The sequence below is a fragment of the Phascolarctos cinereus genome, unplaced genomic scaffold, assembly GCF_003287225.1.
Source record: "Phascolarctos cinereus isolate Bilbo 61053 unplaced genomic scaffold, phaCin_HiC Scaffold_9;HRSCAF=440, whole genome shotgun sequence".
Classification (NCBI taxonomy): Eukaryota; Metazoa; Chordata; class Mammalia; order Diprotodontia; family Phascolarctidae; genus Phascolarctos; species Phascolarctos cinereus.
In genome coordinates, this window is record NW_027556402.1 from 264,691,933 (window position 1) to 264,715,183 (window position 23,251).

General features: G+C 52.6%; 1 protein-coding gene across 1 annotated transcript in view; it reads right to left on the reverse strand.

The window, feature by feature from the left end:
• AP2A2 (adaptor related protein complex 2 subunit alpha 2) overlaps positions 1-22,202 on the reverse strand; it is a 68,232-nt gene extending 46,030 nt beyond the window's left edge. The window contains 2 exon segments of the mRNA XM_078148737.1: positions 3,736-3,804; positions 21,946-22,202. Coding sequence (XP_078004863.1) covers positions 3,736-3,804; positions 21,946-22,012 — 136 coding nt within the window. The 5' untranslated portion in view covers positions 22,013-22,202.
• Positions 22,203-23,251: the final 1,049 nt, after the last annotated feature.

The following is a 23,251-nucleotide window of genomic DNA, read 5'->3' on the forward strand; positions in this document are numbered from 1 at the left end:
CAGGACCCTGAGAGTTCTAACAGGAAGGAGGAAGCTGCTCCTTCAATCAGTGCGCCTGGGAAATAAAACACCATGCCAGTTTCGCCCGGGAAATAAAACACTGTGGCTGGTGACCTCAAGAGGTGCAGAGAAGAATTCTTGCGAACAAATAAGTGCCTAAGTACTAGAAGTGCAGTGCCTGGAGCATGGCAGGCACCTCATAAAGGTGGATGGATTGACTGACTACTGTTCCTGCCATGTCTTCTGGAGCTCTGGCCAATAATGGCCCCAATCTCCCATGCTGGATGTGAGGAAATGAGCTACAGAGGTAAGGCGCTCCTCAAGCATGGGGTCTGTCCGTGACTTATAGAGGTAAGGTGTTCCTCACACATGAGCAATCACTCTGTCCATATGTCTGTCCGTGACTTATAGAGGTAAGACACTCCTCAAGCATGAACATTCACTCTGTCCACATGTCTGTCCGTGACTTATAAAGGTAAGGCACTCCTCAAGCGTGAGCACTCACTCTGTCCATATGTCTGTCTGTGACTTATAGAGGTAAGGCGCTCCTCAAGCATGGGGTCTGTCTGTGACTTATAGAGGTAAGGCGCTCCTCAAGCATGAACATTCACTCTGTCCATATGTCTGTCCGTGAGAACTATAGAGGTAAGGTGCTCCTCAAGCGTGAGTCCTCACCCTGTCCATATGTCTGTCCATGACTTATAGAGGTAAGGCGCTCCTCAAGCGTGAGTCCTCACCCTGTCCATATGTCCGTCCGTGACTTATAGAGGTAAGGTGCTCCTCAAGCGTGAACATTCACTCTGTCCATATGTCTGTCCGTGAGAACTAGAGAGGTAAGGCACTCCTCAAGCGTGAGCACTCACTCTGTCCATATGTCTGTCTGTGACTTATAGAGGTAAGGCGCTCCTCAAGCGTGAGCACTCACTCTGTCCACATGTCTGTCCGTGAGAACTAAAGAGGTAAAGCGCTCCTCAAGCGTGAGCCCTCACTCCACCTGTCAGTCCTCATTAGCCGTTATATTCTGTTCCTATGACTTCAATTATCACCTTTCTACAGCTGAGTCCTGAAGCCCAAGCCTTCCCTTGAGATGAGCCTCCCCACTTACAAGTGTCTCTAGAGAGATCCACCTGGATGTCCCATGAATGTCCAAACAACACACCAATTCAACGAACAGGTAACCAGCCCCTGTAGCTTCACAGGCAGAGAAAACTAGAGCAGCCTCTGACTGTCCATTCAAGGGAACATAAAGTGACTGACAATGGGGGGAGAGAAGGCCAACAGTGAGAGGAGGCTGTGAAGGGTGGGAGAAGCACCCACCACTGCAAACAATCAGACGAGGGGGGCCAAGAATCAAACGCCCAGGAAGAGCTCCGACAGTTCCACGTGAAGGGCCGCTCCTCACGGGAGGGGATTGGTCCTAGCGGCTGGCACACACACAGTGGGTACTGGAATCTTGTTGACCGTGATCTCGCTGATGCCACTACCCTCTGCTGGTAACACACTTGGCCTGTCTGCACCTGCCACCTCTCCATCACCCTTCGAGGGATCCCCAAGTTGGAATCTTTGGGGCATCCTGAAAGCACCTCAGGGTTTACCACCACAGCACATAACTGGGACACATCTGATTAATGGTCAGCTGGGTTTCTGCTATGGAGAAGCTTAGAGCTGTTGAGATGGCTGCTCCATCTGCCCAGTGTGATCTGGCTGGCCCCCTTCCTCCTAGCCAAATCAGAGCCCTGCTCCCTGGCCATCAGAGCTGTCTATCCAAGACACATGCACAGATCAAAAGGCTCTCTGGGCTGACCCTCCAACTGCCGCTCGTGGTCTGGACAAGAAATGCTCCTTATCCGCTTGGCTTTTCTCATGTGGATTCTGGGGCCAAACTCTGGAAAGATGCTCTTCTCAGGAAACTCTGCTGAGGCTTAATGGAGCCAGCACAATGTCAGCGACAAATAGGAATCGTATTCCATGGTAGTGACAGCACCTTGAGGGAGCACACCCCTCCCAACTTCTTGCTTACTAAGAATCAGTCGGACCAAGCTCTCCCCAAGAAAATCCCAGCCAACATGCCTCCCTTAACTCTTTACTCTTGAGCAACCAGTCAGTAAACATTGATTGAGCACCTACTGTGCGCCAGGCACCGTGCCAAGCACTGAGGACACAGAAAGAACAAACCCTGACTCGAAGAACTCACCATCAAGCAAACAAATCCACATAAACAAGCTACAGACAGGAAACAATTAACAGAGGGAGGGCTCTGCATTGAGAGGGGCTGTGAAGGCTTCCTATAAAAGGTGCAGCTTTAGTCGGGACTTCAAGGAAGCCAAGGAGATCAGTATTCGGAATGGAGGAGGGGGAGCATTCCAGGGACAAGGGACGGCCAGAGAGAATTCCTGGAGCCGAGAGATGGAGGGTCTTGGTGGAAGAGCCAGGAGGCCACTGCCCCTCGACTGAAGAATATATGTTGAGGAGCAGGGTGTAAGAAGACTGGAAAGGGAGGAGGAGATTGGGTTGGGAAGTGTTTTGAAGACCAGGGCATTTGGTACTTGACCCTGGAGGCAATAAGGAGCCACCGGAGTTTACTAAGTAGGGGGATGACACAGTTGGACCTACACTTTAGGAAAATCACGTTATTGACTCAATAGAGGATATAATGGAGTGGAGAGAGACCTGAGGCAGGGAGAACCCCCCAGTAGCTACTACAATAGTCCAGGTGAGGTGATGAGGGCCTGCACCAAGGCAGAGTCAGAGGAGAAGGGGGCATGTTCCAGGGATGCTGCAGAGGTGAAACTGACCAGAGATGCAGCAGAGGTGAATGTTTTGGTTTTGTTGTGGGGGGGGGTGAAATCTATAAGAGATACATACAGCAGAGGTGAAATTGACCAGAGATCCAGTAGAGGTGACATTGACCACAGATGCAGTAGAGATGAATGTTTTGCTTTTGTTTTGTTTTTTTTTGGGGGGGGGTGGAGATTTGAAATCTACAAGAGATGCAGCACAAGCGAAATTGACTGGCCTTGGCACCATATTGGATCTGGTGAGTGAGAGAACAAGAGTCCAGGGTGACTTTTGGGTTGGGAGCCTGAGGGATTATAGAGGATGGGAATGCCCTCCACAGGAACAGATTGAATCATCTCCTCTTTCTCACCAACAGCCCCACCCTTTCCTCCCTGCCCCCAGTTCTGGAATAATGAACACCTCTCACACCCGAGACATCCCTTGTAACCCTCCCAAACCAAGTGACCCTCTCCCCCACCAGCTGCCACTCTCCATCTAGGTGTTGTTTCCTCCATTAGAATGTAGACTCCCCCTGAAGGGCAAGTGATTTGCATCCCTAGAGTTGAGCCTGATGCTGGGCACACAGTAAGTGCTTAATCAACTCTTCTTCAGTCATTCATTTGCTCACTGAACCCTGCTGGATTGTACCACGTGCCTGGGAAAGCCTGTATCCGAAGAGTGCTTTTCAGGGCCCAGCCACCACTAAGACCAGCAGGATTCAGTACCATGCACAGCTTTCAGCCCACTTCCGGTGACGGAGGAGAGTCCCATCTACCAAAGCCTGCCTCGACCCTTCTCATGACTCCTCCTCAAGGATAAGCCCCCGGTGACAAAATGCCCACCTCTGATTTGGGAAGAACAGCATGAGAGAGAGAGAGAGAGAACAATAGCAAAGCCACTGGACAAATGGCTTGAGTCCAAGACATCTTGGGGGAGAGAGCTGCCCTGTTGACTCACCTTTGAATTTTGATCGGATATTAGCCAGTTCTTTGTTTATCCTTTTAATCTCCGCCTCCTTACTCTTGCCTGAAAAAGAACAGAAATCAAGTGTTGCCTTTAGCCACTTGCAAACAACCCACAGAAAGTAAGCTTCCCGCCTCAGTCAAGAGGGAAGAGCTGTGTTCTCAGCCATTAGGATGCCAGGGGTCAGAGGAAGGCCCAGAACCACAACCATGATCAAACAGCTCTCCGCACTGACACCAAGCCCAGCACTCTTGCCCCTACACCCCCGAGTTTCCCAGACCCAAAAAGTCACAGGTCCCTTTTGCCAGGGTAGAAGAGAGGGTACACAGTGTCACAGAGGCGAGCCAGCCAATGTTCCTTTAACGGGACATCACATCAGGAGTCAGAAGGCATGCTCAAACCCTGGCTTGGTTTTTTGCCCCTCACCCTTTGTCTAGGCCTTGGACAAAGTCCTCGAGTTCTCCTGAAGGAAGGTGTCAGACACCAGGACCCCTGCGGCCACACCCCTCTCCTCCATGGTGGTCAGATCCCTTCTGGGGGCCAGGCTCCTTGCAACAGGAGCACCCCAAGAGAAGGGCACAGAGCTGTGATGTGTGGGGTGTCAAGGGAGAGCAGGCTTCAAATACGCAACACATCCTCAGGGAAAGGTGCACAGGGGCATCTGGGGCACTCAGCACCCAATGAAGAGCTTTCTCCCAGAAAGGTCCCACCATTTGACTGGCCTCCACACCCAGAGCCTGGAAGAGCTGCACAGATGGCCAAGTGACCATTCCTCAGGGACCCCAGTGAAAAGGGTTCTGTATTTCCACTACAGCCCCCAGAAGAGAAAAGCAAGCAGGTAAATGCACGCTGGCAAGAAGCTGGCCTCTGGAAGGAGGGGGGGCCAGAAGCCCGGAGGTGGGGAATCTGAAGATTTCACTCAGGGGACTTCAAACTCCAGGGAGCTGCCGAGAAAGCAAATTCCATCTGGGGCAGCGTTTGTGACTGTAACACCCGCTGGAGTGAGGGCCTCATGGTGTGCAGCCCTGCCTCACAAGAAACTATCATCCCCATTTCACAGGTGGGGGAAGGGAAACGGTGAAGTGAGCGCCCCAGGCTTCTACAGGCGCTGAAGCATCTGAAGTAGTATTCGAACCCACATCTCTCTGACCCCAGGTCCAGGGCTAGCTACATGATGGCACTAAGCTGCCTGTCATCTGTGTTTCGAAGCCAGGATTTAAGGAGGCAGAAGGCTGCGTGCCGCCTTCTGCTGCTGCTGCTGCTGCCTGTAGTCTCTTCCTCAGGTTTCAGAAAAGCATTTGACAATGTCTCCCAAGTCCCCTGGAAGAGCAGGACCGGCTGAAAGCCTGGACCAAGAACGCCTTCCACAGTGTCTCAGGGGTCTTGGCCTTGGCAACACGCCATCAATGACTTGAAGGGGACCAGTCAAAGACCCTGAGTTGGAAAAGGCTCAGACCACAAAGTCCACGTAAACACAGATTACTGATAAGCACCTAAGAGGTCCAGACAGCATCCTAGGATACAAAAAAGATACAAAAATCAAACAGTCCCTGCCCTCAAGGAGCTCCCATTCATCGACTTCAGCATCAAGGAGGTTTAAATGACTTGCCCAAGTAAGAGTCAAAGGTGGGCCTGGAACACAGGCCTCTGACTCCAGAGCCACAGCTCCTTCCTCTGCCTCCCACATACAGGCTCATCTGCACTGCCTCCAAAGAGAGCCATCTCCCCCAACATGCCCAGGGTGGGCAAATGGTCTCAGCAAGCCAGCCTGATTGGCCAAATCAAAGAAGATGAAATTTGGTCGGGACGAATGTCAAGTTCCACAGCCTGGCTGAAACAAATCCCAAAGGGAAGGGCGCCAACAGCTCCTATAGGAATTCTCAATGTGGCACAGCCTTAAGCTGCACCAGGAATGGTTTCCTGGCCAGGACAGAATGCGCCACAGCTTCACAAGGACCACATCTAACGGAGGACAGCCAGGAGGGTGTGTGGCTTCAAGAACATACCACATGTGGACGAGCTGAAGAAAGAAGGAAGAGAGAGCCAAAAGTGAAGGCTGACGGCAGATGAGACAGCTGACTTTCGTGGGAAAGGCCCATTTTAATGGGCTCCAGAGGAGAGCCACGTGGATGTTTCAAGAGATGGACTAGGCTTACTTACTATCAGGAAAAACTTTCTTCTCTCGACACTGTCCAGCCACTCTTTGCTTTAAGGCTCCCTGCTTGTCTGAGCCTCTCCTTGGTCTCCTTTGCTGGACTGTCCCCCAGACCATCCCCACTAACGGTGGGTGTCCCTATTGGCTCTGTCTGGAGCCCTTTCCCCTTCTCCTGGGTCCTACTGTCCCTGGTGATCTCATCAGCTCCCACAGAATCAATTACCATATCGATGCTGATGACTCTCCCATCCATTTGTACAGCCCTACCCTCTCTCCTGAGCTGCAGGCTCAAATCTCCTTTCACCTATTGGCCTTCTCAAAGCAGATCTCACCACGTCCAAGACTGACCTCGTGACCTTTCCCCCCAACCCCCTCCTCCTCCCACTTCCCCATCACTGTCTAGGGCACCACCAGCCTCCCGTGCCCCAGGCTCATGAGCTAGGTACCATCCTCAGCTCCTCATCAAATCCGTAATCAAATCCTGACAATTCTACCCCACTCAGAGCTCTCCCAGTTCTCCCAGACCTTCTCCCCTGGCGCTGCAGCCACCCCGATGCAGGACATCTCACACCTGGCCTGTTGTGCAGCTGCTAGTGAGAATGCCTACCTCCAGTCTTTTCTGGCTGCCTTCACTGCAGCTCTCCCAGCTAAGGCTAGAGAACCTCTCTTCAGACCTAACAAGGCACAAATTCAGGCACAGGGTGCACAAGATGGTCCCCGAGGCCCCTTCCCAGCCACCTGCCAAGGAGATCGCAGCCTGGTCATGGCACTGAGGCACAAGCTGGGACCATTCAGAAGGAAGGCAGGCTATTAAAAACAAATCACGGATGAATTCATTGTTCGGTGGCCGGTGGCAACACTGAATTAATGCTCGATATAAAGATTTAGGGAACAGTATCAGTTTCTGAGAAATGCTTGCTGAATGAACAAACAATAAAACTCAACGGAACGCCATTCCCTCTTGCATGACGCCCAGAGCGGCGTGTCCCCTCCCAGGAGCCCCGCGTCAAATGGGGCTTGGGTCAAACCCCATTCACTTCCTTATCTGTGTCAGTGATGAGTTCTGATTGATGTCATTTTGCAGCAATTTTTTCTCTGTTAACACAGCAATAAAAAGAGCATTTTGACTCAACTGGGGATGGCGGGAAGGAGTCCGAGCACTTTGTGATGGACGCCTTAGTCAGCAAGACCACCAAGGCATTTCTACCCCAAGCACTCGGCACAGGGCTCGGCAAAAAGGGCAGCTGCAGGAGTGACTGACCAGCATCTGGCGTGAAGACGGGGATGCCGTAAAGAGTGAGAAGCAGAAGGAGACTGAAGAACGGGGATGATCGCCGAGGAAGCAAAGAAGGACGGCTCCCTGCTCAGGCCTGGGCGAGGCCCAAACTCCTAGAAGGGAGGCCCATGGGATGGCTATGTAAAAACATCTGCATGCAGCTTCCAAAGGTCAGCCCAGGAAAGTGCATCCTCACTGACCCTGAAGAGCCAACAATCAAAGTCCAAGCCACTTGTCTGCAAGCCCAAAGCCCCGCCAGGCCACATGCCAGAGTGCATCCACTCACCCTCCAGGCCCCACCCAAGCTCAGGGGCTCGCTCCCCAGGCACGGAGTGCATCTGTCTGGCTGGGATGACCTGGGATTCCTCCATTCCAGGATGTTTACACAAAACCAATAAAAGGACCCGATTTTAATCAGTGTGGGCCTTCCTTCTTCAGGATTCGCCCGTGGCCAAAAACTCTCTCTGTTGAGCATGTTCCACCCACTCCCACCCCGCCCCAGGGCCTAGCAGACAGTGATCACAAGGACAACAAGGAGAATCAGTACATGGCCCTAGTCTAACCCAGGAAGGTTTGCCTGGCTCAGGATATGCTGTCCCAACTTGGCCAGGGGGGCTCTTCCTCAGATAAGATGATAACAGGCCTGGAGGTCCCCTGGAGACAGCTGAGGCTTTAGGAAGCCAGGCTCAGCCCACAGCTCCCCAAACAGGAGCACACAGCCTCATGGTCAGAATACCTACAGGGACCATCTGGGTAGCCCATGACTGAAGGACAAAGATTGAATAGGAGAAGACACACGTACTGGAAGGTTTGAACCTGAACCTCAGGGGTCCCAGCCCATCACAGGACTTACCCAAGCTGCTTGGGCTCTTATATCACAGCCCAGCATCAACTCTACTCAGCCTCTGCAGGTAGAAAAGGAAGGGACGAGCCCCCTAGCCACAAAGACTGCCAACGTGCTCATGCATGTGAAGCCTCAGCCACAAACGCTTTCTCCTCAGCTGTGCATTCATGAACAAGGACCTCCTGCCCAGAAAACGGAGGCAAAGGCTCCTCACCCCAAGAAGGTCCCAGGTCCAGCTGCATCCTGAGCATCCCCCACTGCCTGGAGTCTTACTGACAACAAAGGAGTGGCCTGCCGGCTCCCTAGATTAGCCTGGAACTAGGTCCCTGCCCTGCTTGGCTGCCCCAGATAATAAGGTCACCGCTCATGCTCCCCCTCTGAAAACCCCTCAGACAGGGAGGAGCTCTTCATCTTCCTGATGCACAGACATTCCTCACTGGGAGAAATGCTAAATTTCAGGCTGAGGTCAATAAAAATAACAAGGTCATTTTTTTTCCCTCATCCAAGTTCACTAACACCCTGAAATCCAGTCCAGGAACCCTTAGAATGTCCCTATAATAAAACCTTGCTCCCTATCATGAAAAGGGCCATTTCAAACTAAGATCAATGAACTAAGGAAATTCTTTATAAATTAAAAAAAAATAGTGGAGAGCTGGGCCTGAAGCTAGGAAGACTTAGATTCAAATCTAGCTTTAGGTACATACTAGCTGTATGGCCCTGGGCAAGTCATTTAACCTCTGTCTGCGTCGGTTTCCTCTTCTGTAAAATGGCTAAAAGTGGCAGCTATCCCTCAGAGTTGTCATGAGGATCGAACAAAATATGTGTGTTTTGTGTAGTGCCTGGTATACAGCAGGTGCCTAATAAAAACTTTCCCCTTTCCATTCCCCTTCCCCTGAACACTTTTTCCACCAGACAAAAGGATGCATTTATCAAGTGAAAATTCTTCCCTCACCACCCAATGGGAGAGAGGGAAAAGCTCAGAGGGATCGAGTGTAAGCTGGTGATGCTACCATCCTGACTAAATCACCAGCCTGTGTGGTTTGGCGACAGCATCCTTATGGTCCCCATCTCTGGAGGGGAGAGGCCAGCACCTGCATGTACTATGGTGACTAGCCAGACTTCTACAATCAGAGCTCGAGGGCCCAGGTGCAAGCATCTCTCCTCCGTCTGCTCAAATGAAAGCCCTTCTCTGCAGCTCTGACCTTTCACAAGCAGAAGGCATCTTCACACACAAAGTAGAAAGACTTCGCAGCTCAACTCAGAAAAGAGAAGGGGTCCTTACAACTCTGTCGCTCTGAAACCCAGCAGTCCCTAGATAGAACCCACTACACCTGACGTCACCATAAAAATGTCACAGGCTCCAGGCCAGAAGGAAGCTGCCACTGGCTGATGAAATAAATGGCGGTCTCACACCTTCCCTGGAAACACTGTTCCAAGGCATTGACAGGAGGATGCGAGGAAAACCACTGAAACTGGCCAACCCAATTCTTTAAATTGATTACATTTATTTTTAGAAACATGTGTCTCACTGATGACCCCCCCATATTCATCTTTCTTTTTAAATTTATCTATTTATTTATTTTTAGCTTTCAACATTAACTTTTACAAGATTTTGACTTCTAAATCTTCCCCCTTCCAAGGACATTTGGGGGGTATTTTTCCTTTAATTTATTTTGATTTATCAACACTCATTTCCATAAGCTTTTGAGTTTTAAATTTTTCTCCCCCTCCCTCCCCAAGAGGGCACACAATCTGATACAGGCTCTACATGTACACTCCTATCAAACATATTTTCACATTAGTGATGTTGTAAGTAAGAATTAGAACCAATAGGAGGAACCACCAGAAAGAGGAAACAAAACAAAACAGAATAAAAAAATAGCAAATAGTATGTTTCCATCTGCATTCAGACTCCATGGTTCTTTCTTTGGATGCGGATAGCATTTTTCATCGTGAGGTCTCTGGAGATGTCTTAGATCCTTGTATTGCTGAGAAGGATTAAGTCTATCAATGTTAGTTATCGCACAACGTGGCTGTTACTGTGTACAACATTCTCCTGGTTCTGCTCACTTCACTCAGCATCAGACCATACAAGTCTTTCCAGGTTTTTCTGAAGTCTGCCTGTTCATCATTTCTTATAGCACAACAGTATTCCATTATATTCATATACTACAGCTTGTTCAACCATTCCCCAATCGATGGGCATCCTCTCAATTTCCAATTCTTTGCCACCACAAAAAGAGCTGCTATAAATATTTTTGTACATGTGGGTCCTTTTCCCATTTGTATGTTTTTCTCTGGGATACAGCCCTAGAAGTGCTATTGCTGGGTCAAAGAGTATGCAAATTTTTATAGCCCTTTGGACATAGTTCCAAATTGCTCTCCAAAATGGTTGGATCAGTTCACAATTCCACCAACAATGCATTAGTGTTCCAATTTTCCCACATCTTCTCCAACATTTATCATTTTCCTATTTTGTCACGTTGGCCAATCTGATAGGTGTGATGTGGTACCTCAGAGTTGTTTTTGATTTGCATTTCTCTACTCAATAGTGATTTAGAGCATTTTTTCATATGACTATAGATGGCTTTAATTTCTTCATCTGAGAACTGCCTGTTCATATCCTTTGACCATTTATCATTTGGGGAATGACTTGTATTCTTATAAATCTGACTTAATTCTCTATATATTTTAGAAAGGAGGCCCTTTTCAGAGAGACTGGTTGTAAAAATTCTTTCCCAATTTTCTACTTTTCTTCTAATCTTGGTTGCACTGGCTTTGTCTGTACAAAAACTTTTCAATTTAATGTGATCAAAATTATCCATTTTGTTTTTCGTAATGTTCCTATCTCCTGTTTAGTCATGAATTCTTCTGACAGGTAAACTATTCCTTGCTTTCCCAGTTTGGTTACAGTGACATTTGTTTTCTTAAAGAAAGCAAAAGAAAATTGCTCTGTGCACCCCCAGGTACCCAGGAAAGGCTCTGGACAGGGACCCAGGGGGAGTTTGTTTGCTGGACTCTGTGTTGGCTATAATTGGTTTGGAAGGAGACAAGGCAGGCATCAGTTCATTGAAAAGATAAAATTTAATTTAAAACAACAACAATGAGTAAAGTCTAGCCAACAAATTCCCACAAGAGCAGATGCTCAACTGCCCCAGGCTTCATTTTGTGAAGTCCATGGTCCCTCAGGCACGTGGTAAACATGACAAAAGCTGGTGGCCCCTCCAGTCTAGCACAGAAATGCCCAGCATCTGCACCTGTGTGCCTATCAGGTGTGCCCGCCTGCCCCTGTCCAGGGCCTTGGAGAGTGCAGGCTCTGGAATGTGGGACCAAGGCCCAGCCCTGACCATCCAGCCTGTCCCTGCCCCCCCCCCCGGCCTAGGTCGCCACTGGGAAGAAGCCTAGGAGATGGAATCTGTCTGCCTGGCTCTCAGTCTTGCTCCCCACAGTCCAAAGTCCTCCCTCCTCACACGCCTAGGGACAAAGTGAGTTTGTTCTTCTCCCGTCTTTGCTGAGGCAGTAAGAAGTGAGTCAGGGAGGGAGGAGGAGCAGCCCGACCCACCTGCAGAAAATGCAGGTCTTGGGCACAGGCTGCCGCCTGAAGCGAGGCCCCGCAGCAAGGCGAGCTCTTGCGCCATTAGTGCTTGAAGGTTCCCAAAGCCTTCTACACAGCGGCCACGAAGTGGACCAAGGGGACGCCCGGCGCGCGGGAATGGCCAGGTAAGTCCTGGGTCGTAAATGCGATGGAACGAGCAAGAATGAAGAAGATGGCTTCAGAGAAACCTGGAAAGCCAAGCGTGAAGGGACATAGAGCAAAGGAAACCGAAGCCTGAGAACAAGGTAAACAGCTTGAGACTCTGAGCCGCGTGATGACTGACCACAGCCGGAGGCCTGAGAAAACATGGAGGCAAAGGCCACAGGCTGCAGGACAACCTGGGCACAAACCTGGCTGCAACGGGTGTTGGGCGGAGGGGAGGGGGAAAGGCAGATTCCTGCGGATTGGAAAAACAGATAGAATTTTTAAAAAAGGAGGAAAGTACCAGGGGCATGGGACGAAGCTGCCGAGGGTCTTACCAGCCTCTGGCCTCTCCTTTCTCAGTCCCACCCACTTTTACTGCCAGTGCACTCAGCCCCCCTGGCAGTGACACCGCATGGTACAAGGACCACATCTGCCGCTTCATCAGAAGGATGTTGCCAACCCCTTCGTGGACTCGTCTCTCTCTCCTCTACAACAGATCCCTCTGCTCCCCTCTGGCGCCTCCCTCTTCCAGTTTGCCGTCTATGAAAGACGCCTACATAGAGCTTCTATTCTTCCAATACTGCGTTGCACCTGGTCACTCAACAAAGCACGTCTTTGGGAAGAGGGCCCACAGCGGAAGCTGGCAGACTTACCTCCGACGTCAGATTCTCAGCCCCTCCCAGTTCCCTCCCCTACCCCTCTGTCATCGTGATTATAGAGGGGCCGGGAGGTCCAGGACCAAGAGCTGTCTGAGGCCAACCTTTGAGCAGCAGGCCTCTAACTAAGGGGGCTGGGTCTAGGAGCAATGCAGAAGAACCCAGAGACCCCCATCAACCCCAAGACTTTCCATGTTAAACCTAACTGGGGGCTACAGTATTCCTTCTCAGTGTCTGCTTACAAATCACATTTCCTAATTCCAGAAGCTACAGCCCCTGGCCAACGTAAGGCCAAAGGCAGGTCTTTATGGGATCAGAGACACTGAGCACGTCTAGAAGCAGCTGAGGAAGAGAGCGGGGATAGAGGACCCGAGGGAAGGAAGGAACCTTGGCACAAAGGACATGAGGATGAAAACGTAGAGAGGTTTGGGGAAAGAGAGCGAAGGGAGCAAGGCCACAGCTAGGAAAGATGGTATGGGGTGAGGTAAGGCACGTCAGGCCTGTGTGTGTGTGAGTGTATGAGTGTATGTGTATGAGAGTGTATGAGTGTATGTGTGTGAGAGTGTATGAGTGTATGTGTGTGAGAGTGTATGTGTGTGAGAGTGTATGAGTGTATGTGTGTGAGTGTATGAGTGTATGCGTGGGCGTGAGTGTGAGCGTGTGTGAAAGTGTGAGCATGTGTGAGTGTGTATTTGCATACATCTATAGCTGCTACTGTTGCTCAGTCACATCTGACTCTTCGTGACCCCACAGACCACAGCACACCAGACCCCCCCCACCCTCCATCATCTCCCCAAGTCTGTCCAAGCTCATGCTCACTGCTTCCATGACACCATCCCTCCCTCCATCTCATCCTCTGCCGTTCCCTTGTCCTTTTGCCTTCAACCTTCCCAACAGCGGGATCTTTTCCACCGAATCCCACCTTCTCATGGCGTGGCCAGAGTATTTAAGCTTCAGCTTCAGTATCTGAGTTCCAGTGAATAGTCTGAGTTAATTTCTTTAAGTACTGACTGCTTTGATCTATAAACACACATACACACATACATACACACACTCACAGATGTATGTATGTATGTATGTATGTGTGTATGTATGTATGTAAGTATGTATCTGTAGATGTCCCCTAGCAAACTGGAAAGTCCAGCAGGAAAGTCCATCTTTTGTCTTCAGTTACAAACCCCAGGGCTCAGCCTGAGACCTGGCACGTGGCAGACACTCAGGAAAGGGGTGTGGAACTCCAGTGAATGTGAACACAATTCACCAGATGACACTATTGGTTAAAAAACCAGAGAATTAAGGTTTTTTAAATGAAACTCTACTGGCCTCTTTCTGCCGCTGCTAACAGAGAGAAAGGAAAGGATGGAGGAGAGAGACACAGAGACAGACAGAGACAGAAACAGAGAGACAGAGGACATGCCCATTTACCCTCAACCTCTGACAACCAGACACCCAGATTTGCAACAGCCCATCCCCCACAGCGCACATTACAGCCAGTTAGTTACCTTTTAAAAATCATTTCTCTTCAATGACGTAACTGCCTTTACTACTTTGTGCCTTTGGGCACAAAAGCCCAGTAATGGAAGACAAACAGCCATAATTAGTAGATTTTCAGATTAAATCTAATAATGTTCAGGCGAGGGGCTGATGAAAGAGGCGCCTGAGGTAATGCTTTCCAGGTAAACCAATGGAGCTCTTGTTTCAGGGAACCCAAGTCAGGAAATTGGATTCTGAGTTTCCCTGCCAGACTTCAGGGCCTGGGGTGGTCTAGGGCCTCTCTGCAGGTGCAGCCCAGGGAAGACAGGAGTCAGGCTGACTCCAGGGCACACCTGGGGCATCCCCTGCACCTACAGACTCCTGGGATGTGGAGGGTGGGTCTCCCGTTTTCCTGGCTTCAGACGCCGTGGATAGGTCACGTCCTCATCTCTGGGCTCCAGGCACTGACAGCCTCACTGGCAGGACCCTCTGTCCATGAGGTGCAGGTACAGTCCCTATTTCTTGCCTCTTTGGCATATTTTTGTGATGTGCCTGTGAGCATTCATAGAGGCTGTAAGATTTGCCAAGAGCTTCACAAATAAAATCTCCTTGGATCTCATAACACCCCTGGAAGGGAAGGGAGGTGCTATTATTATTATTCCCATTTTGTAGTTGGGGAAACCAAGGCAAAGGGGACATGACTGGTCCAGGGTCACACAGCTAGGACATGTCTGTGGCTGGATTTGAACTCAGATCTCCCCAACTCCTGGCTCAGAGCTCAATGCCCTGTGCACCCCCCTTGCTGCCTCCTAGGAAAAGAAGTGATGACGGTCTAATAAAAGTGATTGGAAACAGAGCTTGCAGGGCCCAAGAGAGCTCGAGGTCTCCCTCTGTCTGCATCACCGGAGGCCTCAAGAGGAACACCAACAGCCCCTGCTCTCATGAGGCAGTACCCTCAGCTGCCATCCACACCTATTGCCTTGGGGTCTCCTCCAGAGGTCAACAGCATAATCAGCTGGCACTCTGAGAAGCACAGGGAAAAGACGCCTGGCTCTCTCTGTGACCCATCAGGCCTAGGGGCTCGGGGTAGAAAGGAGTGAAAAACAGGTTGCGTTTGGCCTGAAACCAATCAGACTGCAAAATACAAGGCATTTAAAGCACATTTTTGCCAAGAAGAAAATTCATTATTTTGATGATTGGGGAGGGGACGGGACTACTGTTAAACCTGGACTTTGAGTAACTGTTTATAAAAAAACAGTATAGTATGATTTGGGATGACAATTAAGATATGCCATTTTTCTTTAAATTCTATTAAAGATAAAATGGAACCTCCTGGACTGGGGACCCCCTCTAATGACCTCATTCAGGCAGCCTGACAACCAGCTGCTGTCGCCAAGACCAGGGGAGAGACAGCTGAGGAGAGGGCGCATTTCTGTGCAAAGTAAAGGCAGAGCACCTGACCAGGACGGACGGTCGCACTCCTGAGGAAAAGACATTTGGAACTCAACCCAGCAGATTTCTTTTAACATTTCCCATTGAAAACTGGGCTCTCACCACACAAGATCATCTCCTTACTGCAGCCTAGGCCAGGCTCTTATCACCGGGACCAGGGCTCGCCTTCTGGTCGCCCACAGCCCCACCCACAGCAGGCAGGGGGTCAGCGACCATTCTCAGAAGGAATGGCTGCTGTGTTTTTAAATCAGGAAATGGCATATCACACTGCAGCCCCTGCACGTGACAGCCACCGCTGGACCATGAGAAATGGGCAAAGAGAAGCCTTCGAAGAGTCAGGAAAAGACTCATGAGAACTGATGCAGAAGATAGGGCACAGAACCTCATATAGATGAACAATTCTGAAGACTTTGGAGTAGAAGACAAGCAGCTTTGGGAAGACAAGCAGCTTTGTGTGCTAAGAGCCCTCTGAACGCTCAGTTGGGAGAGCCCTGGATGAGACACGCAGGGCGGGGCAGGGGCAGAGCCCCCCCCGGCTAGATAAAACTGGGAGCTGCCGCCTCCCAGCAGAGAGGTGGGACTACCAGAGATGAGACATGCGGGGCAGGGGCAGAGCCCCCCAGGTTGGATAAAGTTAGGGGCTGCCACCTCCCAGCAGACACACCATTGGGTTAACAAGGCCAAAGAGGGAATGTGCTGGCTCGAGCACGGATCTGTTATAAGGATCTGAGTTTGTTTTGTACATGGGGTGGGGGGATGTAGACTTCTGCTCATAAAAGAAAGAAAACTTAAAATTCAGAATTGAAGGAAATGCTTCATTCTGGTCAGTTTGGGGTCGGTGAAAATGAAAACATCATTTCTGTGCAATCAGTGTCCACGCACCGTCTAGGTTAAGAAGCCCCATTCAAGAAACAAGAAAGTCCATGTGGGAAGCAGAGTCAAGTAACTGGGTTCAAGGAGCTGCAGAGGGAATAATCGGTCACTTCTGAAGGAAAAACTCCCTTCCCTCACATCCGCTGATTCCACTTTGGGAAACTTTCTGGGAGGTGATGGCCTTTGCTCTGCCTACCTGTAACCAGAAGAAAAAACCGAAGGAGCGGTGAGCCACTCACCTGCTGAGAAGCCCACTTAGCTCCCCCGTTCACCTGTGGGAAGTGTTGGATTTTTTCATATCTAAATGTTAAGTGAAATTTTGAGAACTAATAACTCAATGTGTATTAAGCGCCTACTGCGTGCCTGGCCCTGAGCCAAGGCTGAGGATACAAAAAGGGGCCAGTGTCCCAGTCCTGGAGGAAATGCCCCAAAGCTACCAAACGGGCTGACTGGACAATACAGAGGAGGGGCCCTGGCCGCTCCAAAGGTCCCGATCCTGTCCTCCAGACGCAGCCAAAGAAGTCTGGCCCCGCCCTGCTCCTGACACCTCTTCCCACAACCTGAGTGATCCAGAGCAGATTTCACCACACTCTTCCCTATAGCCACCCCTCCACTCCTGGCCACCTGCCTGGACTGAGTACTTCCTATGTGTGAAGCACTGTACCAGATGCTTTTATATAGGTACAAAGAAGAAAACCCCCCAGCAATTACTGCCTTCAAGGGGACTGCAGTCTAACGTGGAGAGCAGGCAGGAGATGGAAAGGAAGGGAGAAGATGACGATGATGTGCAAAGAAGTGGTGGGGACAATGTGAAGGAGACAGCCCCTTTGGCTTCATGAGGGACATGACATCTGAAGGAGAAGCTACCCACCCCTCCATTAATGACCACCACTGGAGCCCGGGGAGACTCCCCTCTCTGGGCCTAAGTTCAGACCCACAGCTCGGGACTTCATTTTTCCTCCAGAGTAACTCCACCTCTCCAAGCTACGCTTTCAGAAAGCAGCTCTTGAAACCCCAGAAGCCTCAGGTACTTACTTATAAGAAGGATAAATGCTTGGGGACTGATAGGACCTGCTCAATAAATACTTGTTTCCATTTCATCAAACAGTTACAGATTTAATTTGAGCAGAAATAAATAATTCTACCAGATATCACCAAGTTGCATCTCAAACCCCCCCCCCCAAACCTCACTTTTTTCTCTGAGTTGTAAGACTTCAGTATTAAAGAATTCACTTCTGGTCAACCAATCACTTGTGTCTTCCTAGCTAGACCTAATCTTGATTTAAACAGATTTAAATCCAATCTGCTCTAGTCCCTAGAGGCCGTAACCTAAGAGGGAACACACCCAAGAAAGAACATAAAATGTCCCTAGAACTGCAGGAGGGAGACATACCATGGCAGCAGGCCCCATGGGTACCCTGGCCCGGCTGACACCCATGCCCAAAGCCTCCCTTCTTCCCTGAGTCACTGGACAGTTTTTCTAGAGAAGGGCACTTCAGAATTCCACTGAACTCTAGGAATCAAACAGGGACCCAAGTCAGAGGGATGAAAAGGGCCGATAAACCTGCATGCCAGCCACAGCCGACATACAGCATTGTCAGAGAAGCTTCTTTTCTGAGGGGAAAAATCAGTTCAATGAAGCGAGTCACCGGATGTCCTAGGGAGAAAGCCAATGGAAGTCACCGGAAGAATTCAGCAGAACTGGATTCACAGAAGCCTTGGAATGTGGACAGCAAAACCCAGGATCCCAAACACCCCAGTAGACAGGCCAAGGATCTGGCCAGCATCGCTGGCAGAGTGGGGTATCCACCCTGACCCCAACAAGCATTCATCCAGAGACCCCAAGGATCCCCTCTCCTCCAGGAGGCCCTACTCCAGGGGAGGGCTGTATGATAGAGCCTCTGGGCCTAGGCTGCTTCCCAAAGCTCTGTTCCCTCGCCCCCTTCTCTCTCCACTCTGACCTGCCCTTCCAGAGAGCCATCTCTCCTCTCTCTCCTGAGTTCCAAACCCCAACTTCCAAATGGATATGCCATCATTGTTGCAAACTCAACATGCCCCCAACAATCAAGTCATTTGGTCCACGAGCAGTCAGGCAGCACTGCTGGGTGCTGGGCACAGTGCAGAGCGCCGCAGGCACAAAGAAAGGCAAAGACCATGCCTGCCCTCGAGGAGCTGTCAGTCTAAGGGGAGACAACACGGAAGAGAAGGCACTGACAGCTCCGGAGCCTGGCAAAGGCAGTATCTGAGTCTCGAAAGAAGCCAGGGCAGTTTTGAGGCAGGAAAGGCGAGGAGGAAGAGCGCGGGCTACAGTGAGGGGCAGGGAGACTGAAAAGGCAGGCAGGGGCCAACCGAGGACTTTGTATCTGATCTCGGAGTTAACCAAGAAGGGGAGTGTGGGGCACGGTCAGACCAACGCTCTGACAGCAGAGCAAGGGGTGGGGAGACCAAAGGAAAGGCTGCTGTAATAGCCCAGGCCAGAGGGGTGCCTATAGGAGCAAGAGAAGGTGTGTACGTAGGAAGGATGTGGCCAGGGAAGGGAAAAGGACTTACTAAGGGTTTACTACGTGCTAGCTGGGGGGCCCTGGGAAAGTCACTTATGCCTGCTACCTCAGTTTCTTCAACCATAAAACAGGGGATAGCAGCCCCTAACAGCTGTTGTGGGGATCAAAGCCAACCACGGCACAGTGCCTGGTCCACAGAAGGTGCTTACACAGTAGGGCCTGTTCCCCCACCCCCCCCCAACTCCCCCCCTCCATGCTGATGATACAACTTCTAAAGGCGAGATGAGGCTCACACTCTAGTTTAAGGCAGTATTCTCACTAAAGGAAGTTCAGGCGGCTGGGCCAATGGCAAGGCCCCAGGGTCCTCCGGGGGGGGGTGAGAGTGAGGGGACCCCAGGGGACTGTCAGAGGAATAGAGAACTGTTTGAGGCACAGGGCTGAGCACAAGACGTCCTAGAGATGTCTAGCAAGCAATTAGGGATGGAATTAGGAGAAACAAAAGGCCTGGGGGAGGGGGAGGGTTACCCCTGAAAGTCACGGCACACAGACTGCTAATTGACCCCAAGGGAGAGGATGAGCTCATCAAGTGGGACAGTGCCTGGGGAACAGAATCGGGCCAGGCCTCAGGGCCCTAGGCTGCGCAGGTCTAACCTGGAGAAAGGTAGCTCAGGGGGAAGAGGTGGAGCAGAGGTAGATTCTAAGAGCAGTCAAACTAGTGAGTGTGTGAGCATGGGTTTGTGGGAAGAACAGCAGGCAGATCAGTCTGGCCAGACAGTCCCTCGGGTGGCAGGGAGGAATAGGTAAGACAAGGAAGCCAGGGGCCCTGCCATCCCTGAAGCCTGAGGTCAGAGGGGAACCAGGCCTGGGGCAAGAGGCACACCCAGATGGGCCTCAGAGTTCCCTGTGTGCCCCCTCCTTCCTTTGGGCTTCCCTGGAGGCCCAGCCTAATGGCTGCCGCTCACGTGAGGCTGAAAGGTAAGAAAACACCGCCCTGGGCTCCCCTCCTCTCCCTCCCTGCCTCCCAGTCTCTGTCAGAGGAATTCTCAAGTGCATCCATTCATCCACTTCCCAAGGAGGCGCCCTTGTGTGACCTAAGTGACCAGTGGCCAAGCTTCCATAAACTCACAAAATAATCGAAGTGATCCTGCAGCTTCCCCCCAAGCACCAGGAACCCCAAGACCACTGTGGAGAAATGAGGAGTCGGGACTCCTGCCACAGACACGCAGGGCCAGGGGGAGCTGGCTCTGCTTGGGCTTACTTGTTCAAAATGACCCTCAAGCAGATAGCTGACTGCATTCTGCCCCTGCACCTTCCTGATTGTGAGGCCCTTCACTCCAGCATACAGCTGAAACGGGCAGCACATGTTTTCTCCCATTAGAATGCGAGGTTCCCATGAACCAAGACAGACTTTCTACCTGCATGCCCAGCACTTAACACAGCACTCCTCATACACTAAGCATTAGGTCAGGCTTTAGGAAGGAGGACAGGAATCCTTCAGGTGGGCAGGCATGGACTGGGGGGAGGGGCATCTCCTGACAGATAAGGCCACAGCTTGCCTGAAGGAGGACCAGAGTACAATGTTATCATTTACAAGGAACCAATCACCAGGCAAACCCAGTGAAAGGGGTCCTCCCTCCAGGTGCTGACATAAGAAAGCCAGCTGGGTCTACTCAGCTGCCCCCAGGTGAGGGGGGCAGAGAGGGATGTACCCCAGCCACCTGCAGAATCTAAGCTCTGAGCAGTTTACATCATAAAGAGGCCGACAGAAAATAGGTGACTGCATTGTTTACATACAAGGACAAGAAGAAAACTGGATGTAGAAGGGAAGCTTGCCCAATTTCATGGGGGGCTGGAGGCACCCCGACTTGTTATTCACCTCCAGGAGTGAGCCAGAGCAGCCACACAGGGCCGGCCCAAGCGGCCTTGGGAGGGCCCCCCCACCCCTGGCAGCACCAAGTCTGGCATCTGGAGGGTGTGTCATGGTTTTCAAGAATAAGGGAAATGAGGTTGGCAGCTTTCATTTTTTCAACAGTTCCCTGAATCTTCCTAAGCCACTGACCCTGCTTACTCAGCCCGAGCCCCCCCACCCCCCAGCCCAGCCCTGGCCCAGGGGCACTTTGAGGGCAGGATTAAATCTGCCAGGCTCCCCACAGGCCCCTGACTGCCCCCCCCCCAGGCTAGCAGCAGCAGGACATCAAAGGAAGACTTTGGGGGTTACCTGCAATGGTGAGGCGGAGGAAGGACTCCCTCCCCCAAACCAACCTAAGCCAAACCTGGGTCATTTTCAGAATGCCTTCCTCTTGCTCAGGGCTCATTTCAACAGGACCACCCCACCCCCCACCCCCGGCGGGGCTAGCTGTCATCCGGCAGGCTGGCACTTCACAGGCCCTGAAGCCTGTGGCTTTGGGGGGCGGCAGCTCTTGCCACCCCACCCCCACCCCCGCCTTAGTGCCACGCTGGGGGCCTGGACGAGCCCCCCAGGACGCGATTCGGCGGCGGAGCTCGGCCCTGGAGCTCACCTGACCCGCCCGAGGGAGGAGAGGGCCAGGGGCCGCTCCCCAAGGCCTGTTCTTGGCCAAGGGTGGCCGGATGGGCAAGCAGGGAAGAAAGCCCAGCGCGGGGGACTGGGCTGGAGGGCCCGATCATAAACGAAGATCCGATGAGGTCACTTTACAGAGGGGGAAACTGAGGCGGGTGGGGGGGGGCCGGGCTCCTTCTTTACCTACTAAATCAGTTTCTCAGGAGTTCAGATTATGAATGAGACCCAGAGGCCCGGTCATGGGCCGGGGCTGCTGCAGAGGCGGGGCCCCTCCCGGGGCCCTCCTGACCCCCAGGCTCCCCGCCGCCCGGGACCCCACTTTACGGCGGGACCAGCCTCGCGCGAGCCCCATGACCCTCGGGCCCGAGCTGGGGCCCAGACAGGAGGGGCGGGGGGGGAGCCGCGGGTCCTGCCCTGGATGCCCCCCCCCAGCGGGGCCGACCTAGCCCGGGGACGGGGGAGGGGCAGGGGAAGCATCGCGGGGGGTGGGCGCGAGGCCGGGGCCAGACGGGCGTCGCGGGGGGGGAAAGGGAGGAGTACGGGAGGGGGAGGGGAAGCCTCACGGGGGGGGCACCGCAGGGGTGGGGAGCCGTGGCCGTGCTCGGCCCTTCCCCGTGATCGCAGCGGGGGGGCCCCCCCCACGCAGAGCCGGCTCCCAACCCTGCCCTCCCCTCCCCTCCCCCCGCCCGCACTCACAGTTGCGGATGTCCGAGATGAACACGGCCAGGCCCCGCATCCCGTCGCCCTTAGACACGGCCGGCATGATGGCGGCGGGGGCTACCGGGGGGGCGGCGTCTCTCGCTCGGTCTCTGGCCCGGTCTTCCGCCCGGCCTGGGTCTCTCTCCGCGTCTCCCCGCCGCCTCCGCTTCAGCCTCTCCGCCGCAGAAGCAGAAGCAGCAGCAGCAGCAGCAGCAGCAGCGCGCACGCGCCCCAGCCACGCACGCCCCGCCCCGACGTGCGCGCACGCGTACGCCCTGCCCAGGCGCGCGAGCGCGCCCTCCAGGTCAGTCACTCAGGGGCCGGAGGCCGGGGATAAGAGCGAGAGCCGAGGAGGTGGCGAGTAGCGAACCAGGGCGCCTGCGCGGGCCGGTGCTGCTCTTCCAGGTATCTACGGGAGACCGAGACCGGCCACTGGGGCAATCTGGATGGGCTTCCCGAAGGAGGTGGCTTGAGAAGCCGAGCCGGAGGCAGCCGAGCCTTCAAGTAGGGGTCTGGGCTCAGATTCGCCCCTTGCCCTGTCTGGGCCTGAGTTTGCCCTCTGTGGATGGGGGCCACCGGCCCTATTGCCTGGACTTCTTCCCTCCCAGGTTTGCTAAGCCGGCCCCCGGATCTCCTCCCCTTTTCAGCTTCCCTGGCCCCGCCGCCCCGCCTGCGCTTCCCTAATTAAAGTGAAAGCTCCCCTAGGGCAGGCACTGCCTTGTGTTTAAGGGGGTAGCGCTCGGCACACAATACGCGCTTAATAAGTGCTTGTTGGCTGAAGAACTAGAGCCCGAGCCCATCCCAGGGGCAAGCTGTAGGGCTCGGTTCAGAGCAGGAGCCGGGGTCAGGAAGGAGCCCGCAGAGCATCCTGGAGCGTCCTGTCCACTGGCTCCGGCCAGGACTGATGGCCACCCCTGCCCTCCTGGGCTGTTTTCACCGTTTTCTATGGCGCACGGGCTGGAGGTCTCTGCTCCCTTGGCCCTTGGCCCTCCCACTATCTTCACCTCCAGGGCCCAGGACATCCGCCAGGCCAGTGCCTGGCACCTAGTGGGTGCCTAATAAATGCTCATTGTCAAGAGCCTACCCAGACTCAGGCTGGGCTCAGGCTGCCACTCTAAGCCTCAGTGAATCTTCTTTTGTCCCCAGCAGTACAAACAATCCCAAACACTGCCCAAAGGACTCCTCTCCTTGGAGTCCCAAGGCCTTCCGTCTCCACCCCCGCCTTGGTCCAGCCACCAGGGCTTAGGCCAACAGACCTACACACACACACACAAACCATGAAACCCTTCCTGTGTGCCAAGTC